Raw genomic sequence first — 14,311 nt, forward strand, 5'->3', positions numbered from 1 at the left:
GGGAAAATGGCAAATAATTCCTTATCTGTGGCACATAATATCATTAAAGGATTAAGAGAATCTGAAAAAAAAAATCTCTGCAGGCGAATGCCAAAAACGCTCAAATAAATAAATAAATAATAATAAAAATCTTCACAGCTTCATATCCTGAGGCAGCACTACACTGAAGACTGACAGCTGCGCAGTGGAAACTATCCAATATCTACTGTCAATATTAATTGTATTTGGAATTACTGCCTCAAAGCAAAGAAGGTCCTGGGTTTGAATCCATCTTGCTGGGGTCTTTCTGTCTGGACTTTGCATGTTTTCCTCTCGTCTGTGATTCTGGCTTCCTTCTACAGCTCAAACACACGCAAAGTGGAGAGGTCCCATTCAGCTTGCTACCACCTGGTACTGGGATGCAGTGACATAATGATAAATCACTATTGCCAAACGATTCCACCATTTTCAGCAACAGGTTTGCTTATTTCAGCAAGGCAATGCCAAATTACATTCTCCACATATAACAGCAGCATGTCTCTGTGGTGAAAGACTTCAAGTCTCAGCTGGCCTGCCTGCAGTCCAGACCCGTCACCCACTGTGATCATTTGATGCATAATGAAACAAAAAGATATGACACAAGCATGCCCTTGAACTGTTGAGAAACTGAAATAGGAAGAATAGGAAAAGATTTCACTTTCAAAACTAGAACACAACTGGCCACTGCAGCTCAGAGCCTTACTGCATGTTGTCAAAAGGAGGGATGATGTAACATAGTAGTAAACAGGCCCCTGTCCTCCCCAAATACCTACCTACCTTCAAATAAGCGTTTTCGTTAAAAAAAAAAAAAAAAAAAAGAGGGGGGTGGGGGGTGGGGGGGGGGCAAAGTCATGATTATTAACATTTAATGTGTTTTTGTAGTCATTTTTGTTGGTTGGTTGCCAGTTTTTTTGTATTGCATTTGCTAAGAAATGAAAAACAGGATCATTTATGGTGGACTTCCTTGCTTGAGGGGTTAAACTCAAAAACTTCAGTTACCTGATCAGAACTATTATATCAAACCAGTCGTTTCATTATGATGAATAGTGACAGTCCGTTTCATTTCCATTAATTCATTGCGGACCTCTTCTTCCATGTCATTACCCTGCACGCACACACATGTGTTTTACTTCAGCTTAATATGCTTGTGATTCACAAGTAAAGCTGTCTGCCTCACTATCAGTACCTAACTGGGTCCCAGCACTTTATTTGATTAATTAATTAATTAATATTTCCATGGAAGTGTATATGATGTCGAGGAAACAAGTGTTGGTATTCAAAGAGTTATTATTACATGGCTGTTCAGCTATTAACATCACTTTTTATTAGTTAAAAATATTTTTTCTCAAATACAAATATAATATAGAATCATAATACCATATAATACAACTTTAAGCAAATGCATAGTGTTACATTTAAAAAAAACTACTGCTAAATTTGTTACAATGCTTTTACAATATCACTGCACGACATATGAAACTATTAGTCTGTTTTCGAGGTTGTGTTCTGCCATCTAGCGGTCACGCTGGGTAGCACAGTGGCGCCTCGCCCTACGTCATATAATAATAAGGAAGTAGTGGCCAGATAAACCGCACTAGTCTAGGTGGAGGTTATTTTGGGACGGTATTCTCCTGTATGTATTGTAAAAAAAATCCCTGTACGATCACACGCGGCTTAAAAAAAGCAGTGATGTGAAGGGTCGGCTCCATCGGCTCATCCCGCTGTAGTTATTTCCCCCAGTGTGCTCTTTCTCTTTCCCTCTTTGTCTTTTGTGTGGAGAAGATCGATGGAGAAATACTCACTTGTTAAAGTGATCGGTGAAGGCTCGTTTGGCCGGGCCGTGTTAGTGCGGTGTAAAAGCAGTCAGGAAAAATATGTGGTGAAGGAGATTCAGCTGCCAAAGGTATGTGCAAGGAAAGGAGGGAATGTCCTCACCTGTTTGGAGCAAACGGATCAGTCTGATTCAAATCTTCCCCCGAAACTGTGATGATTATAAAACATTCAAGTAAAATAAGACTTGTTGGAATTCCAGGCGTGATGTTGCAGCCTGGGGTCGGATATGGAAATTTTTTATTTTATTTGAGTTTAGTTTCGTTTTTTGCGCCTTGCTGATAACCTGCCAGATTGCTGCTTACACTGAGACATGGAAGCTGTCTGTTGTCAGCCTGCCTTTGTTTGTTTGTTTTGTTTCGCGCTGTATGGAATACAATCATGTTTGCATTTGCATTTTTATAGAATCAGTCCAAACTGGAGAATTCGAGGAGGGAAGCCATCCTGCTGTCCAGAATGAAACATCCTAATATTGTGGCTTTCAGGGAGGCATTCGAGGGTAATCGTACACACGAATATCACTCGCTTTAAAAGTCATTGCAAACCTTTTATGAGCATACAGTTACGATTGTTTGGATTTCAAAATAGCATGTGTGATTGTGTTTGTTTAGCTGATGAACTCCTGTGGATTGTTATGGAGTACTGCAGCGGAGGAGATCTGCTCCAGAGGATTAAGCAACAGAAGTCAAACCAGTTCAGTGTTGATAATGTACGTCCTGACTTCCTGCACTCATGATCACAATTACCCTTCCCTACTTGTGTTTCATTGGGTTTTTAAATTCTTTTTTCAGATCTTGAAGTGGTTCGCTGAAATGTGCGCAGGTGCAAAGCATATCCATGATCAGCGAGTTCTGCACAGAGATCTGAAATCCAAGGTACAGTCACGTCTAGGTTTTCTAGCTTATGCATTTGACTTTGTTCAGGGTACATTAATGAATGTGTCTTCTGGTTCATTCAGGTCAAACCTGCCTTCAACATAGAGAGAAGAATCAGATTTCCTATGTTTGTTCTCTCAGTTCTCTCAGTTTGAACACTCATGTCACTCGGTAGCATTTACTGAACAAATTCAGCTCTGTAATTCCAGATTTCAGCTAAATTACATCTTAAAAAAAGGTATCCATGATCAGCATATTTTAGCCCAGTGTGTAAAAAATATGCAACAGACCTATAGACAGTGACTGTGCTTAGGAGTCACTGCACCTAGTCCTCCGATTACCACTTGGACCACTGTTACCTTCACCCTTCTCATCTTCTTGAGCTCTTCTCTGACCCCGTGCTACTTCTCTAGCTTCTTGTGTTCCTTCTTCCTGATGTTACTGCCATTTTGTCCGTCTGTATCTGGAAGTCCCACAGGATCTTAGCTCGCCCTAGGGGGCGTGTCTGATTTTGACCTCGGAACTTCCAGGCCATATTCGGCACAGATGTTTCTGTATACTATTCAATTTCAATTCAATTTTATTTATATAGCGCCAAATCACAACAAAAGTCGCCTCAAGGCGCTTCATAGATACAGAGAAAAACCCAACAATCATATGACCCCCTATGAGCAAGCACTTTGGCGACAGTGGGAAGGAAAAACTCCCTTTTAACAGGAAGAAACCTCCGGCAGAACCAGTCTCAGGGAGGGGCGGCCATCTGCTGCGACCGGTTGGGGTGAGAGAAGGAAGACAGGATAAAGACATGCTGTGGAAGAGAGACAGAGGTTAATAACAGATATGATTCAATGCAGAGAGGTCTATTAATCAGTGTTGGGTAAGTTACTTTAAAATAGTAACTTAGTTACATTACTAGTTACTTCTCTCAAAAGTAACTCAGTTACTTCAAGTTACTCGTTACTTTCAAAGTAACTAGTTACTAGGGAAAGTAACTTTGGTTTTACTCAGAATTCTCTTGTTAATGTGTTTCTTCCATAACTTTGCCAGTCTTCTAGCTTGCTTACTTGCCACAAGTGCACTGTGCCACCTACCAATAGAAAGGATATGATAACGTGCATATTTCCACGAGAGAAATCCCACGCCTGGACCGTCATTGACTGCTGCCATGATTCTAGCCTACGTCACAGAGTCATGTGCGCCTTTTACATCCAACACAAAAACTGCAGTCGTGGTGCTTTCGATTGTACTCAGAACTCAGAAATTCTGCCTTCTGAATAGGAAGATGTAGGTAACACCAGACTGCAGATGAGCTGCATACAGGGCTGGACTGGGAAAGAAAATTGGCCCGAGCATTTTAACTAGAGACTGGCCCACCATTATAGGAAAAATCATAAAGCCTTTGAATGAAAACAAACACTGTTGTGACAGTGATGTACACTGTTTTGATGGTATATATGCATCAATCTATCAATCGTTTGTTGTAAGATTCAGATAATTATTTTTTAAAAGCTAGACATTTTAAATGAGAATAAGAAAGAAAAGTATTTCTTTGTGCCCCCCATTCCCTGTTAATGCCCTACATGCCCCCTTGGCCACACTTTGCTAGATCCGCACCTGCACAGTTACCAGCTGTCAGCTACCTAAAAAAGGATCCTGGGGTTATTTGTCTCTCAGAAACAGTTCATAACTTCCCTTCAACTCATTCATGTCACCTAAAAGGTAAACCTGTTTCTCCATCACCTGCTCAGCTCTGATGCTTCAGTAAGGACATCTCCTGGTTTCATCTTCATGTTTCCCTCTCACCAGATAACCAAACCATATCATGACCAGCAGCTTTTTTTTACAGCTGTGGCTCCAGCAAACATCAGCTGATACTAGAAATTAATATTAAATAAATTCTAACAGCAGCTGATCAAGCTTAAACGTGCTGCTGTTGTTTAGCGCGACATCCGCTGGTTTCCTCTTTCGGCGCAAAGTGGGCGATAAACAAACAAGAGAGCCGATCAGCTGATCATTGATCAGTTTTCATGACTGAAGTAGAAACGGGAGAGGGAGGGGGGAGAATGAGAGAAGAAGAGGCAGCTGTGCAGCGTAAAGACACAGAATAACTCCAGCTTTGTGCCTTTTTCATTGTAGCTGAATTACGGGACAAACTGTTCCTTTTCACCTCAATAAGAAACGCGTAATATTTTCTCTGAATACCAGACGGGACGGTTGGCAACTCTAATAACTTATGAACAAAATAAGGTTCAACATCATTAACTTCATAGCACCACCCAGCTGTGTAGAAACTCCGTCATGCTAGCTAGCACGCAGTACGGAAAAAGTCAGAATAACGAAAATAAACTCCACCTAAGCTTGGTTTATATCTGACCCAGAGAGACTGCAGGTCATAACTTCTTACCTGAAGTTCAGTTCACACTTGGACCGGCGGCCGCCTCGGGTCTCTTTTCCTTCTGCGTCCCTTTTCCTTCATCCACCTGCTGCCTCCACCACTTGCTAATGTTACTGAATCTGTGGAAACTCCGCGATGCCACCACACGAAGTAACGAGTAACGACCCTATCTAAATCCCAGTAACGAGTAACGCGTTCCTGATTTTGGCATAATAACTAGTTACCGTGCTCGTTACCACAATAATAACGTAGTTACTGTAACGCGTTAGTCCCAACACTGCTATTAATACATAGTGAGTGAGAAAGGTGACTGGAAAGGAAAAACTCAATGCATCATGGGAATCCCCCGGCAGCCTACATCTATTGCAGCAGGCTACTAGCATCTTGCACCCTGCTGTTATGTGCTGGATTGTCTCAGAGGCATCTTTACACAGCCTGCACCTGGGGTCTTGCCTGGTGTGATAGACCCCAGCCTCTATGGATCTTGTGCTCAGAGCTTGTTCCTGTGCTGCCATGATTAGTGCCTCTGTGCTGCTTTCAGTCCAGCTTTGTTCAGCCACTTGTAGGACTTCTCGATGTCAGCCACTTCCTCTATCTGCCTCTGGTACATACCGTGCAGGGGCCTATCCTTCCATGGTGGTTCCTCTTCTTCCTCCTTTTCTTGGGTTTCTGCTGCCTGGTATTCACTGAGCACGCGGTGAGTTGGGGCCATCTTCCTGATGTATTTGTGGATGTTCATTGTCTCATCCTGGATTGTGGTACTGACACTCACCATTCCCCGGCCTCCTTCCTTCCGCTTAGCGTATAGCCTCAGGGTGCTGGACTTGGGGTGAATCCTCCATGCATGGTGGGGAGCTTCCTGGTTTTGATGTCAGTGGCTTCTATCTTCTCCTTTGGCCAGGTTATTATCCCAGCAAGGTACCTGCTCACGGGCGGAGCGTAGGTGTTGATAGCCCGGATCTTGTTCTTATTGTTCAGCTGATTTCTCAGGACTTGCCTGACTCTCTGCGGGTACTTCATGGTTGCAGCTTTCCTAGCAGCCTCTTCATGGATAAACATTTGCCTGTGGGATCCCCAGATACTTGTAGCTGTCCTCTATGTCTGCAGTGTTGCCATCTGGTAGTGTGATTCCCTCAATTCTGACTACCTTCCCAGTCTTTGTTACCATCTGAGTACACTTCTCCAGCCCGAATGACATTCCAATGTCATTGCTGTATATCCCGGTGGTGTGGATCAGTGAATTTCATGTCAGGCAAGCACAATTGAATCCAAATCGGAATCATTTTGCTTGGTTGTGTGTTGAATGAAATGAACAAAAATGAAACTGCTGATCCAGATCAGAAACATTACAACCCATCTATGTGATATAATCTCATTTTGCCATAATTGGCTGTACTTATAGCTTGTGTCATGTTAAATCATCACTTATCTTTCATCCTCACCCAGAACATTTTCCTGACCGATAATGGGACAGTCAAGCTTGGAGACTTTGGCTCAGCCTGTATTTTGAACAGGTAAAGAACCTGATGCTGTTCAGCTTTTTAAAGTTAATGTTGAGTTTGTCGATTTTAAATTTGATTGTAAATTTGTTCCAGCTCGAAGGCTTACGCTCATGCATATGTTGGAACTCCGTATTATGTGGCACCAGAAATCTGGGACAATAAGCCGTACAACAATAAGAGGTATGCTACTGTGAGCGTTCGGCTGGATCCTCCGGTTTATATTAAACAATATAAAGATGAAATTATGTTTCTTCTCCATAGATCAGTGTCTGTGCTTAGAAAATGTGTGCCATTGTAACAAGAAATGTTAAAAGCAGAAATGTAAATATACACTCACCAACCACTTCATTAGGTACAGCTTGCTATGACTGGGTTAAAACCCCTTTTACCCTCAGAACTGCTTTAATTCAATAGGAGGGTGGAGGGTTTCTCAAAGTTTTTGTCCATATTAACATTATAGCAACACAGTTGCTGCAGATTTGCCAACTGAACACCTGTGCTGCAAATCTCCTGCTCAGCATGCTGCTGAACAGGAGATTAGCATGTTTTCATGCTGCTCATGCCAGATTCAGATCATGCCATCCAAATGTGGCAGCAGAAATTGAGACTTGTAAGACCGCACAATATTTTCCTAATCTATGTTGTTCAATTTTGGTGTGAATTGTGGCCTCGGTTTCCTGTTTTTTGCTGACAAGAGTGGCACTCGGTGTATTTATTCTCCTGCTGTGGCGCAGCATTTTCATGTTCAACATTTTGCACGTTCAGAGATCCTGTTCAGCATACTTTGGTTGTAGTAAGTGATTATTTGATTTACTGTTGCCTTCCTATCAGCTCAAAGCAGTCTGGCCATTCTCCTCTGACCTCTGGCATCAATAAGTCATTCTGACCCAAGGAAATTATGCTTGCTAGATATTTTCTCTTTTTTCTGACTATTCTCTGTAAACCCAGAGGTAGTTGTGTCAGAAAAATCCCAGCAGATCAGCAGTTTTTAAAATATACAGTATAGTCTGTCTGGCGCTAACGTGCCACATTTACATTTAAATCTCCTTTCTTCCCCATTTTGATTCCCGTTTTCAGCAGGCCGTCATGTACCCACTAAAATAGCCGGTGAGTGTATGAATTGACTAAAATGTGCTAACAAGAGTTTCTGGGCATGTTTTCTACATGAATAAAATTTGTGAATACGGATTAATAGTAACTAGATCGATGAGAAAAGAAACAGGAACCTATGCTAGAATAGTCTACAGTTGTGTGCAAAAATTGTTGGCAGTGCTGTCACTGCCCATACTAAATTTTTATTTGTTTGCCAATAAAAATGTTTTGAATCTCACAGAACCCTTGTGTTATTCACAATATCAAAAAAAAAACATGTAAAAATAATCTAAAGAAAATCTGAAAAATCAACTTTGTGCCATGACTGTACATACAAATAATACATCTGTTTAACCAACTGTGTGGTTTTTATTTTTAAAAAGGGACATGCCAGAACCAAATCTGGTCAAACTATGGTGACAGTAGAGCACCTGCAGAGTGTGTGTACATATTTGTGCGTATATGCGGAATTACTGTATGTGATAATTATAGTTCATTGGAATGCCTACAGTAGTTATTGAAAGTATGTGTGAAATCTGCACTACAAAAATATCCAGAGATCTTAAAGGACTTGGATCACCAAGTGCTAGCCCTCGAGTGGCCCTCGAGTCTGCCGCTGCACATTTCATTCAGCCACACTTCATGTCGTGTTACGATAGAGCAGGGCAGAATGATACCAAGGGATCATCTCTTTTCAAACCCAACTCTTCTGTTCTTGCCATCATAGCCGACTGAACATTCCTAACACTGACGTATACAGCTAGCATCAAGCACTGTAACACTCACTTGAGTAATACATGAATAACAACTATGTACCAGAACAAAAAGTGACTGAATAAAATGAAGAAATAGCAACATAAAACACTGTCATCCTCTGTAGAGAGACAGTGCAAAGACTAACTAAAAGTTAAGTCATATTCTGGCTTCTTAAAGTGGGACTAAGTCATTAAAACTTTGAGAACCCCCGGCTTAGAGTCTCTCTGCAGGCTTTTTTTCCCTGACAGCATACATTTACATGTTATTTTCAGTCTCTGATTTAGTTTGAGTTCTCTGACTAAAGGGGCTCAGCAGTGATTGTGTAACTCATGCATGGGTTAACCAGTTCTCTCTGACTCTGCCAGTACATGATGAAATGTCTGGTGTGAATGAATAACCATTTCTCCCTTTGTGTGTTCTGCAGTGATGTGTGGTCTCTAGGCTGCGTCCTGTACGAGCTCTGCACCCTGCGACACCCGGTACTCCCTCCTCCACACTTCATGCACAGTGTGGTTTGTTGTGTCTTCACGCTTTTCTCCTGTGTCCAGTTCCAGGCATCCAGCTGGAAGAGTCTGATTCTTAAGGTGTGCCGGGGTGCATACCCTCCCCTCCCCGGTCATCTTCCTTATGAGTTGCAGTACTTGGTCAAGCAGATGTTCAAGACAAACCCGAAAGACAGACCGTCCCTGCACACCATCCTGACCTCTCACAGGGTTTCTAAACTCTTGCGTACACACCTGCCCTCCCAGGGAAAATCAGTATGTTGAACCTGATTTTAGGGCTGCACATTCATCACAGTCACTTGCTGTTTTGACCTAATGGTAGCATGAGAATTTAAACTCTTACGCAACTTTGCCAGCTGTGGTAATCCAATGTGGACCCTTTGTTTGTTCAGATGGCCGCAGAGCTCGTGCTGTGCATTTGATTCAGGGCGGTGTTTTGAATCTTTTACAGGCCTCAGAGAGGGAGGAGCAGGCGGGGCATACAGGTCGATGGAACAGAGAGGAGGGAAAGAATGTGGCTCGTCTTCTGGGAGAGAAGAGTTTAATAAAAACATCAACATCTGAAGGTGGAGTCAAAGCTAACAATGTTATGTTGAAGAAAATGATCTACTGTTGCACTGCTGGCAGGGTTACATTACTGAATTTGTTCTTAAGACTGTATGGTTTGTCATCAAAATATGTCCTAAATAACCCTTTAAATCAGGTATGGACTTATCAAAAAGCTGCTTCGAAAGCAGAGACCCCGCCCCTCGAAAGCAGTGGTCTACTGAGCCATCAGACACCGTGCTGCAGGTGTTAGCTAATGCCAGTCTGGTTTCATCTGACAGCGTGACATCAACTGGCTGGACCTTCACAAGTTCTACTCATGAAGGTATGGTAGCAGCAGAATTTCATTTCCTGAAAGGTGCAAAAATAAGCGGCGGAGACTGAAATGCCAAACCAAAGCATTCTGTTGCAGGGGAGCCAGAGGACAGCAGGCAGAGAAGACGATGGGAAAGGAATCCTCCTGAGAGGCTTCTGAGTCTGCTGGAGAAGGCTCAGCTGAGCAAAGCCTCCAGCACCTTCATAATAAACAGAGGTCTGCTGATCTGTGAGCAGACTCTTATCTCAATATAAGCTGTAGATAGCCCAACTGAAATCTTTAATGTGTTCATCATTGTGGTGTTGTTCAGGTGAAGACCCTCTGTTGGGACCACTCTCCCATCCTCAGGGTGATGACACGGATGGGCCCGAACAAGAGCTGGTTATAGACGAGGACCGACTGCAGCCACGCTCTGATGATGAAGACACGTAAGTAACCCTGACATATTGTTGTTTAATATCCCAGCATTAATGCAGAGCATATTAGATGATGTTGTACAGCATCTGGACATAAAGGGAAATAGTTACAGCAGTGTTTTAATTGATTTTAATGTGAACAGGGTGAGAAAAAGACTGAAATGGGAAGGATACTGAATGAAAGTATAGTTCTTAAATTGTGTTGACTTTGTTGGTCCTCTCACTGCAGGGACTTTGAAGAGGAATCTCCATGTGACTGGATGGATGAAGCTGAGAAAATATTTTTGGAACACTAAGACCTTTTTTCCTTCTGAGCCTGTAAAAAAGGAAAGGTTAACTTTTAAATGCTGCAACAACACACTAAAATTTTAACTGTGTTTATTTTTCAGCTTGCTGTCAGAAAACCTTGTGCACATAAAGATGTTTAGAAGTTTTGTGTGCTCTGTTTAATAAGTTGTGTTCGCCTCAGGTTAGCAGTGATAAACATTCCTTGCAATTTGAGGCCACTGGGAAGCTTCTGTTTGGCTTGTTCGGAAAACAGGAAATATTAGAGTCAGAAAGGTTATGTCTCCATGCAGTCGCACCAATTTGAGCCCGCCTGCACCTTTTGAAGTCTGTTTCTTTTGCGATATCAAAAGCAGACTAAACATCTTGTTGCTGTTATATGGCTTTTATTCTTGTGACTAAACAAACCACATATCTGGTATTTTCAGCTGCTTTGTTGTTTTTTCATTTTCTAGTGAGTGCTTACAGGGCCCATCCTTCCTGCACTCTATTTGGTTTATGTACCACTAGGTGGAGTTGGAATCCCTTTGGGATCCCATTGTGTGGAATGGGAAATGCTATCGTGTGGTTCAGATCAGGGTAATTAAAGTTTGGTAAAATAAACTAAAAACTAAAATTAGATGTGAAAAAATGTGTTTAGGTAACAAAATAAGATTAAAAACCAGACTTATGGGAAAAGAAAAAAATAACTGAAATGGTTTTGTGAACTTAGAAGACTAACCAGAATAAAATAAAATATGGGAAAATATGTAGAAAATAGCTTTAGTTTCAGACTTTCTTTGTTTGGTAAAATTTGTTATCAGTTCCCCTGATGAGGCTTTGATGGACTTGTCTATTGAGATTTTGTATTCTTATAAGATGTCTGTCAACTGCTTTCATAAAGGGGTTTTTTTTTTAATCCCCGTGCTGATTTTCCTCAGTTTACCTCTGACATATGCACTCCATACAATAATACTACTTATCTTAACACTGACCAAAAAAAAAGAAGCAATTTTCAAACAAAACAAAACCCGAACTGAAACGAGCAAACCCACTCTGGATACTAAATCTAAACTGAAGTGAAAACAAAAAGTCAAAAATGAAATAAAAATAAAAACGAATTAGAAAATACAAAATGATAACCATTGTTTCAGATGCGATTAAGCTTCTAATTAGCAGTGGCAGTGAAATAAATCAGTGAGTCCCCATGCTGCATAAAGACGTTATAAATACAAAGGAGCAAGTGGAACATGTTACTGTATTTGGTTTGCCAAATGAGAAGCCTGACGGAATAGGACCAGACAATAGAACAGCCACATGTTTGGCTACAGACAGACTTAACCCAAGCCTTGCCCATTACAGTTTGGGCTGAGCAGGATAGGGATACTACAGCCCGTTGAGTCAACAAAACCACAATGATTCACCAACAGTCACACCAGAGCTGGATTATCCAGCTGCTAAAGTTCTTTCAGTAACTTAGAACTCCTAGTGGCTGACATGAGCGCTCCATGGTATCTTTTACCAGATATCTGCCCACGATGTGTTTCACTGAGGAAGCTCAACCCTTATCACGAGGGCACAATGAATCCCCTCTCCAGTGCTCACAGTTCATCCCCCCCCCCCCTGCTTTTTAGAAATAGAAAAAAAAGCACCTCCATAGCATAGATGTGCATGTTTGGAAAAGATACATGTAATGTGATGTATCATAGCAGAGCTGAAACTTTATCATGGTCTGTGTCCTGCAGATAGAAGGGTCTCCCACCACTGGCCATGATGAACCGGGAAGTGTCTTTATGTATTGGTCTTATAAACTGAGGGGTTGGAGGTGTATGAATTTGTCTAAAAGAGTTTATACTGGCTGTTTGAACTTCTGCCACCTCTGAGAATTTAGGATTAACAGTAATAGCTATAAATATAATATAAGTATTTCCTTATGAACATCCAATATGAGTACAAAGACTGAACTCAGACTGAAACTCAGAGGTTTGCAGCAAATGATCACTTGCTTAGTTTCAGTTTACTTCAGTTTACTGAAACTAAGGTGAGCAAACCTATGACTTCCAGTTAATCTCACATGAGTGATATCACAAAGACAGAGGATGCACGAAGATCAGTGACTAACTAGAAATCAGTCAAGAGGGGAAGCAAAGTTGCAGGAATACTAAGGAGGTGAAGTAAATGTACCGCTCAGTAGTGCAGCAGTGGTAATGCACATAAAGTAAAATTTACAACCAGTGAATTACATGTACAATATTGCTTGGAAAAACATATCTGGAAAATTGAGCTTTGCTATAAGCAAACAAAACTTTCTTCAGTGGAAATAAAAAACATGTTTGGCAGGAACCTGGCCAGGCCTCACACAGGGAAATAATAGCCCAGTTAGTCAAGTATGGACGTGAGGGGAGCAATAATACAGGCATTCATTCAAGGTGTTGGATAGATCAGAGATTGCATCTTAAATCATGTCTTTTAAAAAAATATCCACAAAGATATCCACAAAAATATCCGAGCCTGATTATGATCAAGTGCAAGCTGCCAATACCACACAAAAGGTTTTAAGGAAGAAGAAAAAAGTGAAATTGGGCAAGTATCTTGCCTAACTTCCATACATATCAGATTATTATTATTCAGTATTTAAAAGAGGAAGGTAGACTAACACAGGCCCTGAAGCAAGAAATAATGTCTGGGGAAAAGGAGGAACAGCCTTCAAGAAATATGTGAAACACTGTGCGGATGCCGTGCAGGTGCGTCCGCACGGCACCGCAGACCACGCCCCACCACACACTGCAAAAGGATATAAACAATCCTGAAAAATGTTCACGTTTGAACAATGAAAAGAGCACCTACTTTTGCAGCAACGAGATATGATTCTCTACACTGCATTGAATCACTTGTAAGTTACTGCAGTCTCTTTTCTCATGCCATGTAAGTGTGTCCTCTACCTGCTGTATTCAAATTTCCTTATAAATTATTTCATTTTTTAAAAGTTTCTTGCCAGTATAATTTTTTATAATATTAAAACAAAAATTGCATTTAAAACCAGACTTTCAAAGAAATCTAAACAATAAAGCATTGTTTGTTTGCAAGTGCCAGGTATACCTGATTTGTCCACCTCATTTAACTACTGGTGCAAAAGGAAATGAACATGAACAGAGGTTTCCTCTTGCAGGAAGGACGTATGTGCTGTCTCCAACAGACATGTCTGCTGTATAAATGTGCCAGAAAAAAAAAAGAAATAAAAAAGCTGTTTAAATAAATTGTTCAAAACTCCTGCACTTAAGATTGGGTTTGTGAGGTCATTGTGAAAATAGTGTGTCTGCTGCTGTGACTCAGTGGTTTGACTAAAACATACACCGAGAAGGGCAACTATCTACAGTGATTTCCTATCACTTTTGTAACCTGCCACCTTGGTGCAGTGTGTTTGTGAACATTTGGTGACACCTTTTTTGTTGAAGTATGATCAAAACCACAAGGCCCTAGTTTGTTCCTTGCACGCAAGCTGAGCACCACATATGAAAACATCAGAAAATACCGAGGCGTGCATAGTGATGTAGCATTTCCTTGCTCTCATTCTAATGTACTCACTTTGAAACGTGCTGTTTCCGGTTTTTCATTATATGCTCGGATCTGTAGTGAAGCTGCACTTCTAGCTATTGTTCAGGCCCTAATCTGAGTTCCCTCACCGATTTTCTTCCTGCTCATCCGGGTGACCTGATAGCAAACAATCCAGAAGCACGTATGTCTGTGTAGGTTGTCAGTCATCCAGGTCATGGTCAAGAAAAGCGACTGGACTTCTTT

At 41.3% G+C, this 14,311-nt stretch overlaps 1 protein-coding gene across 1 annotated transcript; it reads left to right on the forward strand.

The window, feature by feature from the left end:
* The first annotated feature begins 1,593 nt into the window (after nucleotides 1-1,593).
* nek3 (NIMA related kinase 3) lies at nucleotides 1,594-13,783 on the forward strand. The gene is made up of 13 exons (XM_085244011.1): nucleotides 1,594-1,921; nucleotides 2,254-2,347; nucleotides 2,460-2,557; nucleotides 2,640-2,723; nucleotides 6,565-6,632; nucleotides 6,714-6,800; nucleotides 8,893-8,947; nucleotides 9,017-9,226; nucleotides 9,423-9,537; nucleotides 9,675-9,842; nucleotides 9,930-10,049; nucleotides 10,144-10,261; nucleotides 10,479-13,783. The coding sequence occupies exons 1-13, from the start codon at nucleotides 1,805-1,807 to the stop codon at nucleotides 10,543-10,545; spliced, it is 1,401 nt and encodes a 466-aa protein (XP_085100137.1). The 5' UTR covers nucleotides 1,594-1,804; the 3' UTR covers nucleotides 10,546-13,783.
* Nucleotides 13,784-14,311: the final 528 nt, after the last annotated feature.

The sequence above is a fragment of the Mchenga conophoros genome, linkage group LG14 (assembly GCF_057382185.1).
Source record: "Mchenga conophoros isolate Kocher_MC1m ecotype Shallow Benthic linkage group LG14, M_conophoros_male_GT1.1, whole genome shotgun sequence".
Classification (NCBI taxonomy): domain Eukaryota; kingdom Metazoa; phylum Chordata; class Actinopteri; order Cichliformes; family Cichlidae; genus Mchenga; species Mchenga conophoros.

Excerpts from the sequence above, each read along its gene's own strand:
- nek3 (XM_085244011.1), top strand. The coding sequence starts at position 1,805 with ATGGAGAAATACTCACTTGTTAAAGTGATCGGTGAAGGCTCGTTTGGC. Across the intron at positions 9,538-9,674 it reads AAAAACATCAACATCTGAAG|GTATGGACTTATCAAAAAGC; the intron begins GTGGAGTCAAAG and ends CCTTTAAATCAG. Across the intron at positions 10,050-10,143 it reads CACCTTCATAATAAACAGAG|GTGAAGACCCTCTGTTGGGA; the intron begins GTCTGCTGATCT and ends GGTGTTGTTCAG.